The 25,778-nt window shown below is 36.8% G+C and overlaps 1 protein-coding gene across 1 annotated transcript in view; it reads right to left on the bottom strand.

Annotated features, from left to right (window-relative positions):
- Positions 1 to 345: 345 nt before the first annotated feature.
- Positions 346 to 25,778, bottom strand: part of Brwd3 (bromodomain and WD repeat domain containing 3) — a 103,838-nt gene continuing 78,405 nt past the window's right edge. The window contains exons 26-41 of the mRNA XM_087903162.1: positions 22,350 to 22,474; positions 21,512 to 21,594; positions 20,618 to 20,729; positions 20,184 to 20,245; positions 19,920 to 20,075; positions 19,151 to 19,271; positions 17,806 to 17,931; positions 17,638 to 17,716; positions 15,446 to 15,502; positions 14,519 to 14,659; positions 13,498 to 13,569; positions 12,095 to 12,247; positions 9,975 to 10,138; positions 9,499 to 9,596; positions 8,453 to 8,611; positions 346 to 4,663 (exon numbers count right to left, since the gene is read on the bottom strand). Of these exons, the coding sequence (XP_087759288.1) occupies positions 3,909 to 4,663; positions 8,453 to 8,611; positions 9,499 to 9,596; positions 9,975 to 10,138; positions 12,095 to 12,247; positions 13,498 to 13,569; positions 14,519 to 14,659; positions 15,446 to 15,502; positions 17,638 to 17,716; positions 17,806 to 17,931; positions 19,151 to 19,271; positions 19,920 to 20,075; positions 20,184 to 20,245; positions 20,618 to 20,729; positions 21,512 to 21,594; positions 22,350 to 22,474 (2,463 nt within the window). The 3' untranslated portion in view covers positions 346 to 3,908. The remainder of the gene's footprint in view (positions 4,664 to 8,452; positions 8,612 to 9,498; positions 9,597 to 9,974; positions 10,139 to 12,094; positions 12,248 to 13,497; positions 13,570 to 14,518; positions 14,660 to 15,445; positions 15,503 to 17,637; positions 17,717 to 17,805; positions 17,932 to 19,150; positions 19,272 to 19,919; positions 20,076 to 20,183; positions 20,246 to 20,617; positions 20,730 to 21,511; positions 21,595 to 22,349; positions 22,475 to 25,778) is intronic.

The raw sequence follows: 25,778 nt of genomic DNA, 5'->3' as shown, positions 1-25,778 counted from the left end.
AATAATATTTTAATAAAACACTCATAAAGCCTTTCATACCACAAAGAGGTTGTGGAATGTGGTTAGCATTTAAAATAAAGGCCTTTAAATATCAAGTCTTATTCCTTCCCCCTGGAACTATTAATTTCAGATTATCAAATGTTATTGTAATTGCTTAAAAGGCTGGGCATCAAATAGCAGTGAAAAATCACATGTTTTAGGACCCCTTTTTAAGGGCATGAAAATTCATGAAAATTCAACTTTAAAGATAAGTACCAGTTGGCAAATGTGCATAAAATGGTTCCATATATATATACATATGGTGTATATCACTGCCACAAACTTAGAAAATTTGAAAAATGCTTAAAAAAGTTAGGAGTGCTATTCACCTCTTTCCCTTTTAATCACTGTATTGTCTGATGACAATCTACTTTAAAATATCTGAAATATAATTTAGATGTATGAGAACTCAATTGTGTAGACTGAAACTTGGGAATTTTATTCAGTTGCTTTGCCTCTGGGTGAAACAAAACACTATATGTAAGGAAGAATTATAGAATAAGCCTGATTTCCGGGCAGGGAAAGAGAAAGAGACAAGTAAAATGGCAAATTAAAAGAATAGAGGGCATAGTTATATGACAGAACCAGAACTGGTTATCGAAGAGACACAATGACATGGACGACCAAGCATTAATAAATGCACAAGCTGAGCTCTAAAGAGGCAAATAATTGGTAGACAGTGTCCTCCATATAAAATATTCTCTTTTTTAATGTCTGGGATAAGGTATGTCAAACTGGTAAAAGCTCCATACATACAAGTACACAAACACTTATACAGAAACAAATTTAGTTATTAGGCTAGTAGGTTTGCAAATGTTTCGGAGAGCATCCTATTGCTAGATGAGATACATACAGCAAGCCAGAGAAGAACACACGATTGAGTTTTATAAACATATACACATGCTAAGATCATAAACCTTGGAATCTGAACATTAGCATTTATGAGCGATATTATAGCTTAGTGGCTATTCAGATACAGCATAGGGTTAAGCTTATACATGTGTATGCTCTCATGGGCCTAAATAGAACAGTGGTCTTCATTTGCAGAATTCTTAACTCATTCCCTAATTTCTTTGCTATGGCTGAACCCAGATCTTACTTAGGTTTAAAAGATCTCTAGAAAACTGAAATGATGAAGTATTCAATATGATATAAATTATGACACATTTGTAGGAAGTGGTGTTAAAAAACCCAATATATAAATTTAGGAGAGGGGGAAGTCCAGATTAGAAAAGTAAAAATATTATTTCCCAGACTTTTATTTTCACACTTATGAAAATAATTTGCATGCAAACAGAAATAATCTGTTTGTTTTATAATAAATGATAACTATGTTCACCTAACATACCCTGGTGACTAACTCTTTAAATTCTAATAACTGAAATCAACATCACAGCAAAATGCTGCCCACTAGTATTTCACAGTATTTCACTACATAGAAAATATGCTTAAAAATGTCTTTAGCCTTATTCTTCTAATTCTGTAAGCCTAGAAAATCTTGACATTTGGGGAATAAATGTGGCATTTCATTTTTCAAAATAAATTATAAATAAAGCTCCCGACAGCTAGCATCATACAAATGGCGATTCTTCTACGTTTCAAGAGCTCAGCTCTTCATAGAAGAATTCCAACAAAAATCTCACACTAAAATGGTACACATGATACATATTTGGGTATATCCAGGAATTTAAGCAACTATATTATGTCGGTTGTTGTAGGACAAAACATTACTGACTCCAGGAAAACATAGGCACAATTTAGTCTAAACGCCCTAGAGATGAATAACTGAAATAGTATGTTTTAGTATAAATCAAACGTAGACTCTCAAAATGGGAACATGTTGAATCTATGCTATGGTTAAAATGGCAGCTGAGTTATAACCAGAAATCATTTTGGTATGGTGAAGAAAAACAACAACAACAAAAATATCAGCTTGGTCTGCTCCCTAGCAACAGACATTAGTGCCGTTAACAGTTCATTATACTTTCTTAAAGCCTGAACATCATTTCTACTGCAAGTGAAAATTGCTTAAGGGTATTAGTTCAAGAATAACCCCCCCCCAACCCCACCAAAAAGCAAAGTTATGTGTGCACTCCTTCCTCTGCACTTAACAGATTTTTCAGATGCGTGAAATGATTGAAAGCATGAGACAAACATGTCAGCTTAAGATATCTCCTGGACTACCAGGTGGACATTAAGAAAATGTTTCATCACACAAGTCTGATTTAAGTGCAACAAAATCGCTGTTACAAAAGCAGAGATCAATTATTATCCCTCCCACTTCAAGAATGGAAGTATCTGATGAAGTAGCGCAACTGTGATGTCAAATCTGAGGACCACAATTGATCTTGGAACTGAAGCACACTTATGGAACTCTATGTGCACTCTATTGCTGTAAACAGGACCATAAATGATTTTAAAGATTTTTTTTCTCAACTATAAAATAATGATTCAATATATCTGTTTGCAGTGCAACGAGGCTCTTTTCTGGAAGTTGAGAACAGAAGAACCCTTTGGAATGAGAACAGAAGAACCCATTAAAGTTGATTCCAAATATTAGCTAGCCCAAACAGGCCAGCTCAAGTTAGGTGCTGTGTTACCTTTCCAGATTCAAATGAAAAGCAGTAACTCAGAGCTGTTAAAGAGGAGGTGGTGGCAGAGATAGCCAAGCAGCGGAGTGAGTCTGCTTACATAAATAGGTTCTACAGAAGCCTAGAGCATAGAATACTTAGGAAAATTTGTCACACCTATGAATTTGAGAGCCAATATGATTACTGAAAATTCTCAGCTTATAACTTAGGAGTATTCATCCCTACCGAGCTTGTTCTATTTCTCCTTAGTAATGAGTAACAGCATCTACTTTCCTTAGCATTTCCAGTAGTTGTAGTTAATAGAGGTAGCTGAGCTACTGTTCAAAGAAATATTCTTTGTGGATGAGGATTTCTCAAATGTTTAAGTTACTATTAAGCTACACAAGTTTCTATTAATGCAATAAAATATAACAGGAAAAGAAAAATGGATGCAAGAAACTTTTGCATTTGGCACCTTGTCTAGATTGATACCTCAAGTATTCTCTTTTAATAAAGTTAATGCACACATCAGGACACACCACAAAGATTTGCTACATATTTACAAGGCACCAACCCTTTCTCACCTTAAACGTGAATTAAGCAAATCAATGAAAAGCATATCAAGATACCCCCCACCCACCCCAAAACTGCAGTATAAATATATACTTCAGTTCAGTACAGTTCATGAAAGTTTGGCCTGGGAAGAGTAAAATAATCCAGATCGTTCTTACAATATAGAAACTGTAAACATTTAATAGCTGCCTTTAGGATTGGTGTATTGTGCAAAAGTTATTATTACTGGGTATAGGAATCAAAATGGCAAAAACAAACTATATAAAACTCTGTAAGAAGGTGCTATACTTCTGTGATACAAAAGCAAAGAGGGCTATCTTATTGAGATAAAAATGTCATGCTACTCTCAAGAAGCAGAATGCTTCTTTAATGTAGTAAATCTGTAGTGTGTCTGTGGTGTGTGTGTGTGCATGTGTGTGTGTGTGTGTGTGTATGTATGTGTGTGCGCGCTTGTGTGCGCATGTCCACGCATGTGTATGTGCACACATGTATATGTGTGGGCAGAATTTGTTTTAATTTAAGGCCTAATGAGTAAGGCTTGTTTGAACAAATGAAGTGTGGAGATTAAAAGTCTTGAAACAAATGTATACTGGCATAATGGAAAAGCACCAATGTGAAAGGAAGCAGAAGTCCCCACACAACTTGCTTTGTAGATTTTCTGGTAAATTCCCTGCAGTAGAAGGCCATTGATTTTATTCTTAAAAATTACTCAAAATTCATTAACTGTTAATAATTCCATCCCATGAGATGGCTAACCCTGGCTTTTTCTGTCATTTTACGGACTCTGCCTGATCTGGATGTACCAAGATTCAGAGGATCCTCAGTGGACACAAAATTGTCATTATCCGAATCATCATTATACAAAACAGTCCTCCTGCCTTGGTTTCTCGTTTTGATTCGAGGAAGTCTACTGAAACGTCCTGAAAACATCGTATCAAATTCATCATCGGCAACACGTGCTCGCTTGGCTCTGGTGGCTCCTCTAGACGCACCTCTTCCTCCTCTCCCTCGCCCTCGCCCTCTCCCCCCACCTCCACCTCTCCCTCGCCCCCCTCGGCCCCTGCCACCTCTGCCTCTGCCTCCTCTACTCCATCTACCCCATCTTCCCCATCTGCCTCTTCCTCCTGTGCCTCTCATCTTCCAGTTTCTCTTTCCATTGGCATGTTGTTTTCTGAGTTTTCTTTTAGGTCTGGTTTGTATGAATTTGCTATAGTCATGATCGCCATCTACATAATCTTGGTCTGTTCTGGAAGTAGATTCCGAGTCAGAATCGGAGCCACAGGTGCTTTCTGAACTTAAACTGGAGCCTAACTCTCCACTCTCGGAGGAGGACAAATGCGCTTTCTCTTTTGTTTCTTTCATCTCCTTTTCTTCTCCTGCCATGCTTTCGTCCTCTTCTGATGCACTGAGTAGTTTCCTTTTGGCTCCTGTTCGGGGCTCTCTGCCATCACCATTTGTAAGAGGCCCATCAACGGAGTGATCTAAAGTAAAAATGAATGAGTTTTGAGAAATCAAGTCTTGACACTGTAAGATAGCCATTCAGACTCAAAATCAAAATAATCTACTAAAAATATCTAGTGCCCCAAACTGATTGGACAGAATCATCAAAGGTGTTGGAACAGATATTTAGATCTATCTGAAGGGACAGATAAAATTTTGATCGTTATTCTACACTTCTTTTGAATTAAAAAAAATAGGCTGAGGGATTTTGAGTTTATCTGGGCAGAAATTTTAGTATAAACTTAAGAATTATAAGGGAGCATACAAGTCTCATTTATCCAATTAATAAATCCTTAGCAATTATCTGGTATGAAACAGGTACTTGTAGGAGGTGGGAACTTGCTACCATACATCATAATTCATATACTACTGGGGACAGCTTGGATGACAACAAAGTGAATAAAAAACTAATGCAATTTTAAGTTGAGAAGAATGGTAAAGAATGAAAATAAGAGCACAAAAATATTTGACGGTGTTTGGGGTGCTCTCTAAAGATCTAAATTGATCTAAATCAATGGTATGTTTCTTAGAATCCCATATTTAAAGAAAGAATTAATGAAGTGACATGTGCGGGGAAGTTTGAGCAGCAGGAAAAGAACAAAGAAAACTCAGTCTAGCCAGGATGGAGCAGAAAAATGAAATGGGAGGAGATGATCAGAGAAACACAGCAACTGATTCACATTTAAAAATATTACTGGTGTTATACAGAGAACAGACTGTAGACGGTGGTTAAATAAATAGAACTGGAGAAAAGCCCCCTGAGTCAGTAGTCTAGGTATGGCGTAAGGAGGGGTCAAGAAGTGCCATCTAATCTGGGAGAACATTTCCTCCTCGAAGGCCCACCAGAATGATTTTTTCCAAAGGTGGAAACAATGGGACCTGCTCAAGGGTTTTGATGCCAAATATTGAGAATAAAACAGTGTATCCCCTAGGCTTTATAGGTTAAGAAATGGGTAATGGGCAGAAATACTGGCTAAGTTGGGAAACACTGAAAACTGAACAAGTTTGGGTAGCATGCTGAGAAAAAGTCAAGTTTTCTAGTTTTAGATGCCAGTAGAAATCTAAAAAAGACATGAAAAAACCAACAGGGATTAAGAGGATGGCTCAGCGGTGATCTGCTTAGCATGCATGAAACCCTGGGTTTAGCTTACATATACATGTGCATTTGTACGTACAGAAGCACAGCCAAAAAGAAATGAAATATCATGCATGTATACAAGCTGGATCTCATAAGATTATGAAGCTAGGGAGAAAGTTCCGGACATTTTCAGTCTGTGAAGAGAAATAAAGGAAAAGAAAATCGATGAGGAAAGCAAACTATGTTATCGTAACATTTAAAGGTAGAATTCCTAGGCTGAGGCCCTAACTCCCTAAGTAACTTCATTTGGAGACTGGAGTCTTCTACATAGTAAAGAAAGTAAATCAAGGTCTCAAGTATTATGGAAAAATAAAAAGACTAGGAACTTTCTAAGTTTCCCTCATCTCTCTCTCTCTACCCCCCTCACATACACATGGTTGGGAGTGAGGGCAGAGACAGAGGAACACACAGCAGAACAGAAATATAGAGACAGACAAAAGGCCACAGGGATACAACTTAAATGTGGTCTTCTCCAAGCCTGAGGAAAAGAAAGTTCCTGTCAGATAATAATCTCCATGTACCTTGATTCCTCAGACTTAGAGGCTCCAGAACTGTGGGAAAATGAAAGTCCTTGATTAAGGTCCTCGCTCTGGTATCTTGTTATGGTTGTCTGAAAGTAACTAAGACACTCAGCTAGAGACTAATTTGATGTCACAAAAAACCAGGAGATAAGCTATTTCCGTAGTATTTACTAGTTATAGAGGGGCTGGAGAGACGGTGAAGAGGACTCGCTGTTCTTGCAGAGTTTGGTTTCCATGCGCCCACACGGGCAGCTCGAAACTGCCTCTGTCTCCAGCTCCAGGGCAATCTGATACTGTCTTCTGGCCTCTGTGCACTAATGAGCGCAAACCCACACCCAGACACAAACATTTACACAAAATCACGAGTGCAAATTTAAAAAGATAGAACTAACAAGGCCTTACAACTATGTGGACGCCAGAGGAAAATGGAGAGTTGAAAATTACTGAGTAGGCCATGGTGATATGAGCTTCAAAGTCCCCTACTCTGGAGGCTAAGTTAGAAAGATAGAGAATCTGAGGTGCGCTTAGACTACATAGTGAGGGCAGATTTTTAAAGGGAGATTTAAGTTGAATGAAAAGGATGATCGTGAGACACAAAGGTGATGCACAGGAATGAAGCTTGGTTTTAGGAAGCGCCTAGAAATGAGACTGGTAGAATGAACAGATGTTTGGGTTGGTCCATTACCAGAGGCCCTAGCATTGGGAAGATTAATTTAAACTGGAAATGGTGGCACATGCCGTTAATTCCAGCACTCAGGAGGCAGAGGCAGGCACAACTCTGAGTCTGTGGCCAACCTGGTGTACATCGTGAGTTCCAGGCCATCTAAGAGCTACATAGAACCACTCTGGCCTATAAAAAATATGACGACTGGTTTAGTCAACAGATTTATTAGAGTTCTTTATTTGCAGAAGCCAAAGATCAAGAGAGCTAAAAATAGCAGAAAACTGCCAATAAAGCTCAGCACAAGCAAAGCAAAGACAAAGCACTGTATAGGAATATCAGCAGAGTCTAGAAAGCAGGAAAAACGAGTTTAGAGAAGAGGCGTGAAGCAGTGTCCAGGGACACCGAGATCAGGAAATTATATGCTGAGAAAGGAACGCTGCGTGGGCAGTCTGCATTACTGGTGATTTGGGGAGAAGAGCTTTTTGGAGAGTGCCTGGCACACAAACTAGGCTAGGAAGGATAAAGGGTCCTGGATGAACGAAGAGGCAGGAAATGTAGGCTACTCTGCCTATAAGCTTTCCCATAAAGAACAAGTATGAACAATGCAACAGAATCAGGGTGAAAAAGATTTCAAAATGGGAACTATAAAAATAATAAGTTTCAATTGCTTGTCAGTCTTTTACTGCAGATCAACTACAATGTGTTCCAATACTTTTCATATAACCAAGAATATATTTATAGTCTATTTTAGGTCATCTGGTGATTATAAAACAATGCATAAGAAAAATTAATATCCACTAAAATGCATATAAAGTTAAAATGATATTCCAAGAAACCTATTTGTATAAACCAAATTAAATATTTTTACAAACTTCAAATAATTGAACATGGAAGTATCTTTGAGCATGTTCACGGTGTGTACAGGACCCTTTATAAGAGCTTCTGGGTAGCAGTAAACTTTAAATACTTTTAAAACCAATTCCCTTGGCACACAAGATAGGTAAACACACTCATGAATTAAGACGATGATTTTTGTGATCACTAAATTTTTTCTTCAAATATCAAGTTATTGAACCAGCCTGTAAGAATGAGTGCTTTTGAAATATTTGAAACCTGTTCATTTCTTATTGACATGGTCTAATATATAAAAAAATCCTGAATGTTTCCTGACAGTCTGGTTCTTATGCACTTGGGGAAAGAACTCTTCATCTAGTTTCTTTCTCTTATTCATTTCATTTTACATTCTGTTCAAAAGTAGTTAGTTACCAGACATCTGCTCCTAACTGTGCTTATAAAATCCTTCTGACTTAAATTTGGCTATTCTAATTCTTCTTAGGTACCAAGACATAGTAGTTGTACTACCCTAACCCATCAGCTTTGTAAATGACTCATCAGCCATTATACGAAAACAGAAAGCAAGTTACCTCTGCAATACTCAATTTCCTACCTTGTTTAACGGGTAAAACTCTATTACGAAATGATTTGGCTTTTCCTGGGTCATGGCTGTTTCCACTTCGGCTATACCCACTGAAACTCGATGGAGAAAATGGCCCATCTCCTTCATCATCAAGTAGATACGGTGAAACACCTTCAGCAGCATCTGAAACTTACGTTTCAAGAGATTATAATGTTAACATAATTTCATTTTTCAGAAAATTTTAATACAGGCTGCTTTTAAAACTACCTTCACTACTTCACTTTATGATAAAATTAAGCATTGTTTTACAACTGGTATCCCACATATATTCCCAGCTTTTTGGAAAGTCAGCTAGGAGCTTGAAACAGTGAGTTTGAAATCTATCTTGGGTACTTAGCAAGACCCTAGAGCCCACCCCCCAAAGTAAATATGAGTATGTGACAACAGGAAAACAAACGATTTATCCTCACTAAAAACTTTCAAATACAAAATGTAGAAAAAAATCCAAGGAAAAACCTCCATCACATACTAATCTCCAAGTCTTACACTGACAAATATATTGCACACATTCTTTGAGATATTATAGATAATAAAAATCATACAGCTATAGAACTTTCAAAGGGACATTTAATTTAGATTCATACAGTTAGGTGTTAGAGAGAGATGGCTCAGCATTTAAAAGTATTGGCTGCTCTTCCATAGGATCCAAGGAAGATTCCCAGCACCCACATGGCAGCTCACAACCATCTGTAATTCCAGTTTCAGGGGATCTGACACCCTCTTCTGGCCTCAACGGCAGAATGCACATGGAGTAAAAACGTACATGTAGGCAAAAGATTCATAAATACACAACAATTTTTTAAAAGTGATTTTGAAAAATCACCTAATTAAAGAAACCAAATCACTTTACCTAATGTCTTCCAGGAGGGCCATACAGCTAGCAGGTAGAATAATGATTAAAATGTAATTTTTCTAAATCCAAATCTATTGCTCTTTGTACTATAAACAGTGATACCAATTCTATATCCTTTAATTAGCACCAAAATTATAGAACACAAAACCAAAGCTATATTTACCAGGAGAAGAGAAAGGAGAACTAGTCCTGGCATAAGACACTGAGGTATTCTGGTCATTTTTAGGCTGTAACTTCATTTGCTTCTGCTTCCCTTTCGGACTGTAAATAAATATAAACACACGTATATACACACAATTATGAACATTGTTTTCTGTTAGTAATTCAATATGATGAACAATATGACACAAAATTCTGAAGGTGACCAAAATAGAAACTACCTAGAACTTCAAGTGAAATACCTAAAGTAGGTGAGCTGACAAAGTGAACCTTTGATCACGTAACAAAATAAAAAAATAAAAATTTAAAGGCACAGTAAAATCACCATAATCAATACTTTGGGTTACAAACTCCAGCTTTGCACAGGAACAGGGCTTCTTGAGTCCCTTGAGACGTCCTAAGTTTATTCGCCAACTTTCCAGATGAGCTACCACATACAAAGTGCTTTACCACCTAACCTGCCACATCAGTGTAATGTACCTAGGAGCTCTGCTGCTGGACAACGAGCTGCTGCTGCTTCTCAGGCGTTTCCTGTACCGTGGCCTTCTCCTCTTCTGACTTTGGATTGCTGACTTATATTCAGAGATGATATTTTTAATGTGATTTTCAAATAAGGCAGACAATCTCAGCGTCATGCTATAGATCTGGAAAGGTGGAAAGCACAGCCTTGTTTTAGCAATCACAGAAGACAATGAACATCATCCCTGACGGAAAACACACACTAGCTATTTGAAATTCTGCAGGAATTAAGATGTCATTTTCATTTATTAAAAGTAACAAAAACTTTAAAAGAGAATATTTAGTGCTGTGAATGACAGGAAAATCCTCATATATTATAAGGGAATTTTCACTGAGACAATATTCCAAAAGATAATTTAAAATATGTATCATAAAACATTAAAGGTACACCTATCATTTTGGTTAATAATTTGACCTCTGGGAATCTATTGTAAGGAACAATCAGGAGATTATACACACATGATAAAAATGCTAAATGATATTAAAGACTTTAGCTACAGTCATTATTCGTGTAAAGTGGGAAATTATTTTTTAAAATCACTAAATTTCTAGCAACAGAATACTAGTAAAAAATGAAATAAACAAAACCCCAATAAACCATTAAATAATCAGATAAAAGAGTATCATCAAAAACCTCATTTTAAACAGTCATCATACAGATCAGATCATCTCTTAACCCTCATCAGAGAAACTTGCCCCTTCTGGCAGATGGCACTTAACGTCAAGACCCACAATTGATCAGTGTGCAGAAAGCAAATGTGTAAAGTGCTCAGCCCCAATCAGACTTTCATATTTCACCCCAAGGCTCAGGGATCTTCACAGAAGAGAGGGTAGAAAGGCAGTTAAGAGCCAGAAGTGGGGGATGACTTCAAGAGAGCAGGACAGATAAACATTGGAACCCAGACAGCATATGAAAGCATGTACAAGTCCTGCATAAGGTCCAGACAGACAAAATCCCAACTTAGAGGGCAGGAAGGTTGATCATGTAATCCTATCACTAGATGAGGGGCTATGGCATGTAATGGATGCTGAGAGCAAGAAAGCAATTTACTTTTAATGAGGTGACCCCTCCCACCATGGTTGGCTAACCAGAATAAGAGATTCCAAGACTATCTGGGCAACAAAAATTGGTTTGATGAGAAACGAATTAAAAGAAAAATGTATGCTTGAAGTTGGGTGGGAAGGGATGGGAAGTTTGACAGGGTAATAAGTGATTATGTTCAAAATACATTGCATGAAATGCTCAAATAATTAATAAAAAATTATTTTTAAAGTCAAAATACATATATAACAATGACTTTAAATATAAAATCTTTCATAAGCATCTGAATGTTAAGTATTAATATAGATAGGACTAGAAGTAAGTGCATTAAATATTAACTATAAATAAAAATGTGATAGTTTGATTTTTAAAATATTTTTCCATATCATTCAAACTTTCCAGAGACTCTATTACTCTAAAAGTTATGATGAAAGGGGAAAAGCAAAAGCAAAAAAATTACACCTAGAGAAACTGGTGAAAATTTACTGTATATTAAAGAAGTTGAAGCATTTAGACATATGCCTACCACGTAACTAATTTGACAGCTAGGCACTAGTGGCTCCAAAAGATAAATATTACTGTTTCTATTTCTTGTTCTCAGGATATTTAGCGTGAATATGAATAAAGTTGTAACTTCCCATAGGGATCAATATTTGTGATAGTAATGAGAATATCCATATTGAGAGCTAATTAAAACATTTCATATAAACTAATATTGTCAACTACCTTTATATTTATCAGTTCATTTAATGGAGATTTGAGTATTTAAAAATTATTAACTTTCCTTTCTTTGTCTTTCCTTATTAAAGAATAAAGAAAAGTAAGATAAGAGAAAGAAAAAAACTGCTTAATTTCAGAATTATTCTAAAAGTATATTTACATATGCCTTGAAAAAAATCCAGAATGCAGAAAAGATACTGAGAATGAAACTTCAGTAACTGAGTCAAAATAGTAGAATATACTTGTTTACAAATCTTGAAAACTGTGGAAGGAAAACTGCCTGAAATACATAACTGCCCATTTAATATTTGTTTCATACCCTTGACTTTTTATTAGAAGTATAAGCTTTGGAGTTGCTGAATATTTGGCGAACATCTTTATAAAATTCCAGAGGACTATCATAATTTCCTGATTCCAAAGTTTCTTTCACAGTGCTGAAGTCCATAGGTGTGTCTATACCATCTTGATAATCCTACAAATGATAATGTGTTACATTTAAATACTCAAGTTGCAAAACAATCCTAAATAATATAGCACTGAGAATTACATTACCCACTGGAGCAAGCACAAACGCTACCTTTATTCTACCAACTACTTATTCCTGCTCCCAACCCAAATCCTTTTTAGGTTTCTGAAAATAACATGAGTTTAAAGGCTTAGAAGAGAAAAGCCAAAGTCGCTGGCTTGAGCTGCTGACACCGTGTCAAAGTTATCTAATGACAGATTATGGGATTTTCAGGTAGAATTGCAGAGTTCCACTCCACAAACATATTTCCACGATTCTGAGTTATGACATTTCACATAAGTTGTCACTAGTTGAGTTAGGAGTTTGTACCCACTGCCCCTGTTCTCTGTCTCTATATGCAGTGGAGGCTGGCTTTAAACTCCTGCTTCTCCCATCTCAGCCCCCCAAGGACCACGGTTATAATTCTGCACCCTCACATTTGGCTGCCTTTTGGATCTTTAACCAATGTGATTTGTTATTTCATCTAACGTTCTCAGTCTCACTGATTCAGAACCTAGTTTGATTGCAATTAGAAGAAAGAAAAAAACATTTTAACTTAAATCTTTCAAGTCCACTTAAGTTTTTCCAAGGGCTATCATATAGGATAATATCTGAAACCAACTTATATTTCCCACTACCCTGAATACCTTTCAGTAAAACACATATGTATTCAGTTACTTATACTACTTACAATGTTAAGAAGTAAAACCACCACATTTTTATCTACCAAAGAAGCGAAAAGAGCAAAAAGTGGCAGAGAAAAGGTATTAAAATAGATTTCCTTAAGTTATAAAAACACCAAAAGTATATTCCAACAGCTTATGCCTTCTAAAGCAGTGAAATTTTCATAAGGAATAATGTTGGAACATGTAGAGTAAGACAAGAACTCAAATTCCTCAGCTGACTATTTAGGGAAAGCCGTGCAGGAAACATCATCTGTGACACAGACATAATACAGTCCACTGAATGTTCTCTGCTTTGCTGCATGGCTTTCTAGCCATGTCTCCAAATAAACAACTATATGATGTCATGAAGAACAACTCTGAACACATACTGATTCAAAAACCAAAATTAAAAAATTAAAATGACCAAAAATTTAAACAAAGGTATAAAAAGAAACTAAGTTCAATTGAAAGGCAAATTGAGCAAAGTGCACAAAAAATGTGTTCAGTGTGAAAAGTTTCAAAGGGAACACCACAAAACCAGCCTAAGCCTACCTCAGACTGAGATGGATCCTGACTATCTGGAAGAGCTGAGGCTGAGGGTTCTCCTTCTTGCTGTTGTTGAGCCTGTCAGGATAAAGAACACAGATCATTTTCACATCACCACTCCACAGTATCAAGACTTGCAATGAAGTTGTGACTCTAGGCTAAAAATCTACAAACAAAAATAATATTTTACTTGAAAGAATTCTGTATTCACCATATTCTGCTTTGAAAAATATAAGCCTAATGTGTCCTCCTCAAACTTCCTACAAACAAGTCAAACTTACTTGATTGCAATATTGTTACTATTTTTATTCCAAAACATACACAGGATGTTCCCAACTATCTACAGTATATGGAACTGTCACATATTTATTAAAGAAATCCTAGTCATAGGGCAAAGTAGTGCACGCTTTTAATCCTAGCCGTGGGGCACACAGTGTCAGCTTAGGACACAGTAGTGCCATACCAGCCTGGAGAATACAGTTAGACCCTGTCTTGAAAGTAAAAAAGGAATTCTATAATCTAAATTGTCATAATGTTAGCTTGTTGAAAAGTAATGTTGGTATATGGATAATTATTAAGTAGGCATATTGATAACAAATTTACTAAAAATTAAACAGGTCTGACATATATTGTTATTAAGTCTACAGTGTGTAAAGGTGTCATTAGAAATTAGTAGACTATAACAAACAAATTAAAGCATGAAATAAAAGAAAAGGGCTTTTCACTTTTTTTTTCTTTTAGACAGTATCTCATTGTGCAATCCCGGCTCGCCTGGATCTCTGTGAAGACCAGACTGCCCTAAAACTCCCCGTTCTCCAGCTGCTTCTGCCTGTGATTAAAGGCATGTGCCGCCACATCCAGGTGATTCCAGTCTCTTCTAGCAACTGTATCATTTCCATTCTATATCCATGGCAACTATTTTAAAGAGTTATAACTAAAAGGAAAGAATTGTTCAGACATAGATACTAGCTTGGATAAGTAACGGAAATCATCCTGTCAGCAATTATGTCAACAATGGGATGCTTACTGGGTGAGAAAGAGGATCTGCAGGCTGTCGAAATGGCTCTGAGTCTTCACGTTCATAAATGAGGCTCAGTAGTTCTTTGCATTGTTTTTTCCAAGCATCAGGATTACACTTGAAAGACTGTCTTCTGCCTCGGCATTTGGCCTACAAAGCAAACAGAATTCATCTTTCCAGAACTATTCCTTGATTTTCTCAGAAAAGCCTGGCATTACCCAAGTCCAACTCTAAGCAGCCATGGTAACGCATCCATCATCCCAATGGCAGTCATCTGCATAAGGCGCACCAGCTACTGCTTCTGTGTCTTAGCTTAAAGCGTCATTCTGTTTGGCAAAAAAATAAACCAAAAGCAATGCCAACAATTCTAGTATTTTGCATTTCCTTTTAAGAAAATCTATACTGCAAATAAAGTACAGACAAATATCTCCCCATTCCCCTTGACTTAAAGTGTTGACCTGTGGTCAGTACTTGGGGGCCTGAACTGTCTCTTGAATTGTAAAGACTGTTTATTTAAACAGTGTAAGCAACTTCATCTGTACAGACGGCCTGCTTGTAGGAATCTGGGATGAAGATATGCCTTAGTCAGAAGGTGCCTACATACCCAGTCACTAGTAAAATTCTTGATAACTGAGTCACTGAATCACATATATTTTTCTGTTTTCATCTCTGCAAGAAGAGTGTGCTGTATAGTCCCTCATAAGAGAGAGAAAACCTATGGGAACCTGTATGGTTCCACCCAGCCCTTGCTGTCTTTTTCCTGCATTTGGTCTGTATATTGTGGCCCGCTGATGTAATAAACACAAATCATGTGTAAGCTATATATTTGTTTCCAAGAGTCCCAGCTACTCTCAAAAAATTGGGATAAGATTTTGGGATCTCTTGACTCAGAAAACCTAGAAATGTTTGATGTCAGAAAGTTACTCATTTCCTCACCCTTCTCCCAGATGAAGTTCCAGGACCATCTGAATCTAAATCGACCATTTCAGTATCCTATATTAAAAGTGGAAAGTGAGACACACTAAGTCACATTAGAAGTTTACAGATTAAATGCATATTCACAAGTAAATAGCAAAAATAATGACAGTTAACTTTCCTTCATTGGGGCAGGCAGCAGAGCAAATGTAGGAGGGAAATTCACTTCAAACTGTGATAATACACTGTGTGCAGGTTAGAAAATATACCGGGAGGAAAATGAAAAGGCTTTCTCTTTAAGTTAGAAAAAGAAATGAGGGAAAAGGTAAACTTTGTAGTCTGATGTAGGAGGGTCATCTGTCTATGTGTTACTTTCATTGGCTAATAAAGAAACTGCTTTGGCTTTTGATAGGACAGCAGTTTAGATAGGTGGAGTAGACAGAACAGAATGCTGGGAAGAAGGGAAGTGAGGCAGATGCCATGGAACCAGCTGCCAGGTCAGACATGCTGAATCTTTCCCGGTAAGTCACCTCATGGTGAGATACAGATTATTAGAAATGGGTTGAATCAATATGTGAGAGTTAGTCAATAAGAGGCTGGAGGTAATGGGCCAGGCAGTGTTTAAAAGAATACAGTTTCCATGTAATTATTTTGGGTAAAGCTAGCCAGGAACTAGGCAGGACAAAAAGCAGCCCGCCGCTCCTTTTACAGTAGTCAAGTAAGTATGAGTATAGAAAAATCTTATTCTATGTGACTGAGTCATCTGATATACCATAATCATGAATTATTCCCAATCAAACATTGCTAGTTCAATAATTAGTATATTTTCCCTAGGGAAATACAAATTTGTCCTAATTCAGTTAAGTATGTCTCAGAGTGATAAGTTTATCAATATAAAGTTCAGACCTAGGCACCACTGATGAAGGGCACAACAACTCCATAATGCATAGGAGAAATGAGATCAGGCCTTACTGATATTCCTTCCCAATAAAATCAAGTTGTTAAAACTTTACATTTCTTTTCTATTCTAAGCAAAACAGTGTGAGTTTGTGGAGGAAGTCTTATTACATCAAAATCCTAAATTGAAATATATTAATGTTAAGGGCTAGGAAAAATATAAGAAAAAATGAACAATTTTGATGGATTTTTAATTGGTTAGCATCTAACTGCTGTATTACATTTTCTATATTACTTGACTAAATAGCATTTAGGTATATTAAAATACATTATTTGATAGTCACATAAACTTATACCAGGAAAGTGTCACTTGAGATCACAATTTTAAAGATTAAAGATGCATACAAAATGTTGTGGGATAATCTTTTTTTGTATACCGTAAAGATGTGCCTAAGGCTCCTTCTGATTGGTTTAATAAAGAACTGAATGGCCAATAGCTAGGCAGGAGAAAATATGTGGGACTTCTGGGCAGAGAGAGGAACTCAGGGTTAGAAACAGGTTAAGTTATAAGAGCTAGTTAGAAACTAGTCTAAAATTAGCATCAACTAAACAGTTTTTTTCTTTTTGATTTTTCAAGACAGCATTTCTCTGTGTATCCCTGGCTGTCCTGGACCTCACTCTGTAAATCAGGCTGGCCATGGACCTCAGAGATCCTTTTGCCTCTGCCTCCTAAGTGCTGGGATCATAGGCATGCACTACTGCTGCCTAGTTTGAACTAAACATTCCTTTAAAATACTGACTGCAAAGAAAAAGACAAAAAACACACAAGAAACTAACCAAATAAAAGAAAATGATGAGTGTTTTGTCTTATTTTTTCAGGGCAAGAAATCAGTTGTTCATTATATGAATATATCAGGTTTCAAGGGGTGACCAGTTGCCTGTCTCTGACAACACCTGCTATATAGCACATCATTCCATTTTTCATACACACCACTGCAATACAGGTCAATAGAGCTGGGCCATGGTGGCGCACGCCATTAATCCCAGCACTTGGGAGGCAGAGGCAGGTGGATCTCTGTGAGTTCGAGGCCAGCCTGGTCTACAAGAGTTAATTCCAGGATAGCTCCAAAGCTACAGAGAAACCCTGTCCTGAACAACCCCCCCCACACACACACAAGAAGAAGTTAATAGAAAAGATTCAGATCTTCAGCTACCTTCCTAAAATGTTCACCATTCATAACCAATTATAGTACACATTAACACTGCACCCCAAAGCAGAAAAGAGATAGTCATAATCATTAAGCTGCAATCCTTACCTCCTCTGCATCACTGCTATTCAGTTCTTCTGCTTTAACTTTATTGTAAGTATCCAAAATATCAGTACAGCTTTGATCCCTAAGAAACAAGATAAGTAAGGCTAAATATATTCCAATACTTAAAAACAGTAGAATTTAGTCTCTGTGCGCAATAACACGACTTCTTACCCAATAAATCGAAGTAAGACATCAGTCACAATCTTCGCCGCTTTAACTATAGGACTATCTGGCTCATTGAAAGTCCTAGCATTATGCTCAATATAGCGTACCTCCCACATTAATGCTGATATTCTCCTATGAAATTAAAAAATTTCTGTTATTTTTGGTCTTATATATTTGAATTATATGCCTAGAACATGCATTGTTAGGCACTCTATCATGGTATGTCAAAGGTACTTCAATACATGTATCTGACACATATATATTGTGTGACTTATGGATTTGCGACATACGTTAGCACGGACCAGTGGATAACTTAACATCCTGAGCCATACACTCAGAATTCCACAGTAGAAGGAGAGAACCAACTCCTGAAAGTTGTCCTTTGACCTCTGTATGTGTGCAGTGCTACAGGCATGACCCCCTACCCACCCACACGCACATAAAAATAAACAAAAACTAACCAAAAAGTATATTTGGTAAATCAAACATCATGTTTAGTTTAAGGAAAAAAACAAAGGAACGAGGAAAGGAAAGGAGGGAGGGAGGGAGGGAAGGAGGGAGGGAGGGAAAAGAGACTATAGTATGGAAAATAACACATTTTCATCTAGTTCTGTTTGACACATGTGATCAAATGAAATGATACCTATTTTATAAAATATACCCATTTCTCAAGTACCAGAGGCAGACTAGCTCTCAGAATACTGCAATTAGTGTAAAGTGGGCATGGCTGAACAAAGCACTAAGAACTGACTTCCAAAACCCTTCTATAATAATTTCTCTCATAAGATAAACAACAAATACCTTGGTCTATTTATACATCTAGCAATTAAATTTAGCTGTTGTTTAATTCCCCAAGGAGAATTTTAAATATACTGCTTTATCTTTGTAGCATCGTTTTAAAAATATTTATTTATTTATTATGTATACCGTGTTCTGCCTGCATGTATGCCTGCAGGCCAGAAGAGGGCACCAGACCTCATTACAGATGGTTGTGAGGCACCATGTGGTTGCTGGGAATTGAACTCAGGACCTTTGGAAGAGCAGGCAATGCTCTTAACCTCTGAGCCATCTCTCCAGCCCCTCTTTGTAGCATCTTGATCCTGATACATTGGATTACTACTTAATCTGCCTTAGTGAACAAGATTTACAGTAGTTTGTGTTTCACACAATTGCGCTACTCATGTTCTCCACTCTGCCTTTTTTCCAATATCGATATTTATCTGAAAGAGTAATAAAATGGAAGGGAGTTTGGAGCATGGTTTTGGATAACTATATCAGACATCAAAAAACAGATCTTAAGAAAGCACAGGAAACATAACACTACAATTTCTGTAATAAATTATAAACAAACCTGTAAAAGCGATTTTCAAGTCTTTGTCTGATGGTATTGAGGTCGGTTGGATAAGCAACTACAGTACAATACAAGGGGTAGGCACTGAGATCCACTGGAACAGCAAAAGGGCTGGCAAAATCTACAAAAATCACCCAAAATTTAAAAAAAAACCCAGCTATTAAGAGATTAATATATTTTGTTAGTGAATATTCACATATAAACAAGGAGGGACAATATACCTAATTTTTAAGATAATAATGTTTCAGTTATATAAATTAATGTCACCTTTTCTTTGGACATAGTATCTTTGAATCATGCATGACATTTTGGTGCAAATTAGATAAAATGGAACAAAATTAAATGAGGAATATGCCAAATTTCAGGCTCTTATGTCTTTCCTGAATAAAGGCCAAGTTTCTCACTGAAATATTTTAGAAAATACAGCTACATATGTGGGTAAAATCCATTCCTCACCCACTGTCTTTACCAAGGAACCCCTCCAAAGTCAGGCTGAGGAAATAGCTCCGAGCCAGAATGACTCAAGAAAGAAACAGAGACTTATGCTTGTCGTCACTATTATCCCCAGAGCAATGAAAAGTTGATTAGTAATTACTTTAGGCAAACATATAAAAATATTAACATTAAACTAAAATCATTCTGCCTGTTGAATTACATGTCACGTATGCTTTGATAAACTATATTTCTTTGTTCAGAACTTTCTGAACAAATTCCACTGGCTTTGCAAATTCCTCATTCTTTTCCTAGTTTTTTTGCACATTCACCATACCCAGGGAAAGAAGGTGGTTGATGCCCTGAATAACTCGTTCACATTCCTCATCTCTGGAATGAGCCCCCCACTCTCCTTCCTGGGGTTTGTACAGCAAAGCAGTCAGTTCTTCCTGGGACACGGGAACACCAGCACCAACTTCATCTGGAAAAGCAGCTGGACACAAAATTTTAAAAAAAAAATCAAAACCAATTATTTTTCCAGCATCAGACCACTATCCTTTTGCTTTCACAAGAAGTAGAATTAATTTTGAAAGGTATTTACTTCCTTCTGGAATTGGCTCCATATCCCAGGGGCTCATCTTTTCTCTTTCATTATTGTCCCAGCTATCAAGAAAAGAAGAAGATGCAAATCAGATTCCCAAGCATTTCTTTGCGTGTGCTAACATCATTTGCATGATTTGAGGGTGAAATTTAGAAAAAAGCAGTGTGGTATTCATGAAAGGATAACTCTGCTCATATAAAGAGAGTAATAAACCACTGATGGAGAATACATGCTGCACCAATATAAAGTTAAGGCAGAAGCACACTCCTTAATAGTTTTATTTCTTTGCTGACGGTGCAATCAAGAATATATCTAAAATTAATCCATAGGAAAGAATACAATGATCTATTTGGAAAACCAAATTTTAGGTGAAAAAAAAGTTAATCTAATAGAGCACTTAGGATTTCTCAGAGTCATAAATGAGCTATACTTACTGAACACTGTAACACTGGAAAGAGCTATCGGGATATTCTGGCTGAAAAGGCTGCTGACTTTCCACAGTTCCAAACCACCAGGCATCATCTATTATACTGCGGAATCTATCACCTATAATGAATTTAAAACATTAAATCAGAATGAGCTCTGTTCCCACTCAAAGCCTTACATAGTTTTGAATACAGAAGTAGCTTGTATTTATCATTATCACACACAACTATGGCAAATTTAATAAATCTGGCATAGTAAGTGATTATAAGTTGTATACTATAATAAAACAAAAATTAGAATGTAATATTACAATATAATAAAAGTTTGTGATATAGCTTCTCTTACAGTATTCTACTGTATTACGTTCATTCTTTCTTTTTGTAATTATGTGAGCTGGTGCCGTGAGATAAAGTGAGGTGAAGAATGGAGGCATTGGCACATATTAGGCTACTACATAATAGGCCCTTGAATTTAAGCACTCTAATACCCCGAGCATTTGGAAGAAACAGCTGAGAATAAAAGGGAGGGTCAGCATGTTTGCTGGAAAAACTGACGTCCCAGGTAAGAAGGAATGTGACTGTGTGAGGATCCATTAAAGTATTCACAAAGAGGAACTTGAAAATTATGAGTTACTATATTTGATATTTTCCATTGTATATGTTCAAACTCCAACTGGACATAAGCAAGTAAGACCATATAACATGAAATGAGGTACAAAGGTGAGCCGCTTGTAAATAGTACACAATGAACATAAAGTTACTTAACATTATGTTTCATTTTTTTGGATGCCTTATAAATTTGACTTCTTTGTTCAGTTCAAACTTCAGCTAATTTCCTGTGGTTAAATCAGGGTTAATGTTGTACTTCAAGGCTAGGAATTAGAAGAAACAACTTCTCCTTACCAATCTGCCAGTTCCTTTCTTTGGCTTCATTATAAAACTGATGTAACACAAGGAAATCAATGACATCTGGCATGTCATGATACCTACACAGAAAACAAAGCACAGTGCCATCTAATGTAATATAATCGTAGTTATCACTTGCTCCATTTCCAAGGATAAATATTTATCATAGAGGTCATCAAGCAAATTTTTGTAAATTCCATGGTCTCCAGACATGCTTTTATTTAAATAATATCAAGATCAATAAAGACTTTAAAAATTTAATCTGAAGATCTTCATCAAAATTTAAAAAAAATGGATCACTAGGTGTGGTGGCACACCCATTGATCTTGGCACTTGGGAAGCAGAGGCAGGTGAATCTCTTTCAAGGCTAGCCAGGGTTACAAAGTGAGATCCTGTCACAAATATATGGATTGATATTTTATGCATTCCCTTCAATTTTAAATTTAAATCCCACAAATAGTCATTTACTTATTGTATCTATTATTATTATTATTAAAAATAACACCAAGCACCATGTTTCAAGCATACTGTATAAATGACCGTCTTTGATTCCTTACAGCTCTCAGGAAAGGAGCAGCATTTAAGAAGGTCCATTTTCTAGGAGCAGATTAAGTAACTAGCTTTGTTCATGGATCAGTTCACTCCTTCCCAACACATATTATACAGAGCAACAGAGCAAACACAAAACAGACCCTTATAATTCTAAAGCAGGGAGAAGTGCTGCAGTATCTCCTCTCCCATTGTTTTTGAGCTCTGAATTGAATATTAAATACATTAGTAACAATGGGCATTAAAATTCATATAAGCAAACAAAGAATCAGAAATAGTTACTTACTTAATAGAAAAAGACTCTCCAGTCATTTTGCCTGAAATGGGGTCCAAAAATGCAAGTTTCAAGCAGCATAGAGTAGGTGGTCCAACCTCATATTTGATTCCTACAATCTTAACAAATTCTTGCTCCTATTCATAGAAACACCAAAACATTATTTTTCTATACATGACTATCTCTTATTAATGTATTTCATTATCATCTGAATAACTTAAGAATTATCTGAATACTAAAGAGTTATTTAGTGTCTAAAATTGCAGTAATCATAAACTTTTATTTTTATTTTTCATTTAAAGATGTTTACTTCTAATTTTCATTTTTAATTACATTTTAATTATACCACTTCCCCACTTCTTCTCCCTCCCTGAGCCTCTCCAAGTCCCTCCCACTCTCAAACTGCTGCCCTTTTTCTTGATTAATGTTAAATATATTCAAGTATATTTATGTATATATATATGCATATATACACACAAATACAAAACTATAACTTGTTGAATCAAAAAACCACGTGACTATTCATCAAATGATGACAACTACATTAAGGTGAAGGTAGTCTCTTGAACCTTAATGGTTAAGGCTAAGGTCAGGGAGACGGCTTAATGGGTAAGACTGCTCGCTGTGCAAGTCTGACAACTTCAGCTAATCCCCAGAAATAATAGTGTGTGTGGAAACCAACTTTCAACAGCAGCCCTGTAACGTCCACGTGTGTACCATAGCAGATGAATATCTGTGTGTGTGCGCGCGCACACGCACGCACGCACACAGGAAACTTCATACAAATAATAACAAAAAAGGCGGGTGATGGTGGTGCACACTTTTAATCCCAGAACTCAGGAGGCAGAGGCAGGCTGATCTCTGAGTTTATGGCCTACCTGGTCTACAGTGCAAGTTCTTGGACAGCCAGGGTTACACAGACAAACCCTGTCTTGACTGAAATAAAACCAAAAAGGATGTTCAACAGGTTGACACTTGAGGCGGGACAGTAAATAAGCCCAATTAGCAAAGTCTCTAAGGACAGATGTGTAAGTTCTGGAAAGCAAACTTCTGACATTTCTAGGAGATGCAATCTCACAGTAAATCCCCTGTTCCTCTGCCTCTTAGACTCTTTCTGCCCTCCTTTTTCTCAATGATTTGATTTGTGCAAGAATTGTGTTACAGATATATCAGTTACAGATATACCAGGCTCCACAACTTTGCATTTTAGACAACAGACATGGTAACTTGGAAAGAGGAAAGCTCAACAGGCCTCAACCCTGGAAAAAGAACTATGGGCAATTAAGAGTTGGAGAAACAGTCTCTTCCAGGGAAGAGTTCACCAATTATGTATACACACAGCCTTGAAATATGCATATAAGTAACATACAAACTAAACAGTTTGTATATACATATATTACATATATACATGTAGATATATTATAAATATATTCACAGAAATTCTACAAATAGGGGTCATGAATTCAGAAGAGAGCAAGGGCCACACAGCAGGGTTTGACAGGAAGAGAAGGGAAAATGATGTAATTCCTTTATAATCTCAAAAATAAAAATTATTAAAATAAAACAAACTTCTAAGGAAATTGTGATACTGTCAAGTTAAAAAACACCCCCCAAACACCCACCCTATTATCAAAATTAATAAATAATCATACAGATTTATATGCACATGTGTTTGAGATGACAGATTTTTTTTTTTTTAGACAGAGTGTTGCGTTACAATCTTACAGTTGATTAATCACATTTAAGAAATAAAAAACCCTACTCTTCCTGGATCCAGTAACTTGATTAAAGTTATTCAACAGTGGTGTGAGAGAATTGTCAATATTCTGTCAATAATGTTTTAAATAAACGCTGATTGGCCAGGCAGGAGGTATAGGTGGGAAAACCAGACAGGAAGTGGAAATGATACAAGGAGAGCAGGAGAACTCTGGGGAGGAGAAAGTTGATTCCTCCCACTCCTTCCCAGACCACGGAAGCAGCAGCATGTGAGTTGCCCCACTGAAAAAGGTACTGAGCCACATGGCTAAAATATATCAGAAAAATGGGTTAATCAGGATGTGAGAGTTAGCCAGTAAGAGGCTAGACCTAATGGGCCAATCAGTATTATAACTTATAGAGATCTCCTGTGTGATTGATTTTTTCTTTGGGGCTAAACAGCTGGGGGAACTGGGCAGAACAAAAACCCCAACAAGCAGGCCCGACCTTTTCATGTTACAGAATGGCATCCATGTGGATAACTGCATCCACAGAAAGCCTGAGAAAACTTGGAAAAGACTAGAGTAAAGCATTTCAGTTTTCAGCTGTAGCAGGAAAAAAGCTGTGCTGTTTTAAAATGCCAGCTTTCTGGGCTGTCCTGCCAGGGAAGACTCTGACTCTTTCAAGCAGGTGGTCCCAATGGATAAAATGTTGCAGCTGGCTTCCTGGAAAGGGCCTTGAAATGCCATAGGAGCTTTTCAGTGTTGTCTTCTCCATATTCCTTAGCAAATTAAAGATCCATGTGGTCACAAAAAGAGAGGTATACAGTAAGGAGAGATTCAAAGAGTAAGAAAACCTCTAAATGGTTTACATTGTGTTAAAAATATATACAGGCTTTAAAAAAAGGTTTAAAGCCTTAAAATAAAGAAAGAGAGTAGTTGGGTGTGGTGGAACACACCTTTAATCCCAGCACTGGGGAGGCAGAGACAGACAGATCTCTGGGAGTTTGAGGATAGCCTGGTCTACAGAGGGAGTTCCAGGACAAAGATATGCAGAGAACCTGTCTCAAAAAGCCAAAAGTTAAAAGTAAAAATTAAAAAAAAAGAGGTTAAAATAAAGCCACATAAAGATGGAAAATACACAGAGAATCTTGATACTGTTTGCTATTGTGCTCTCTTTGAATTGTTTAAATGCTGAGGAAGGAGCAACAGCTGCTAAAAGATATTTGCTTATAAATGCTGCAGAATTAATCCAAGATAGGTATTTTGAATATACCTTGGCTTCAAAATTGAAGTCAAAAGGTATGTTACTTTGGAGAAGAGATTTTGCTTTTGTTTCCACAGAAAATGAGAGGCTCTGGATTTATTCTGAGTTAAGAAAAATTCCATTTGACCAAGGGAGGCCACCTGAAAAATCTCCGACAGGAATAGATGGCCCAGATTTCAGAGTTCTTCATCCAGAACAAGTTCAAGACTGCTGCCTTAGATGATCAAGACTCACAGGATACTTCAGTCAGGACTTGATCATAACTCTAAACTTCCTTTAGGTCCCCATAAGATTATCAGCGCCTCCAACCAGCTGGAAGTAGCCTGGAGTACTATGCCCACATTCCCAAAAAATGGACTATGGATATTTTCCTTTGTTTCTTTTTTTAAAAAAAGAGGGGGAAGTGGTGCACGAGAATTGTCTATATTCTGTCAATCATGTTTTAAATAAACGCTGATTAGCCAGGCAGGAGGTGTAGGT

The sequence above is a fragment of the Myodes glareolus genome, chromosome X (genome assembly GCF_982192425.1).
Source record: "Myodes glareolus chromosome X, mMyoGla1.1, whole genome shotgun sequence".
Classification (NCBI taxonomy): domain Eukaryota; kingdom Metazoa; phylum Chordata; class Mammalia; order Rodentia; family Cricetidae; genus Myodes; species Myodes glareolus.
This window is presented reverse-complemented; position numbering and strand designations above follow the sequence as displayed.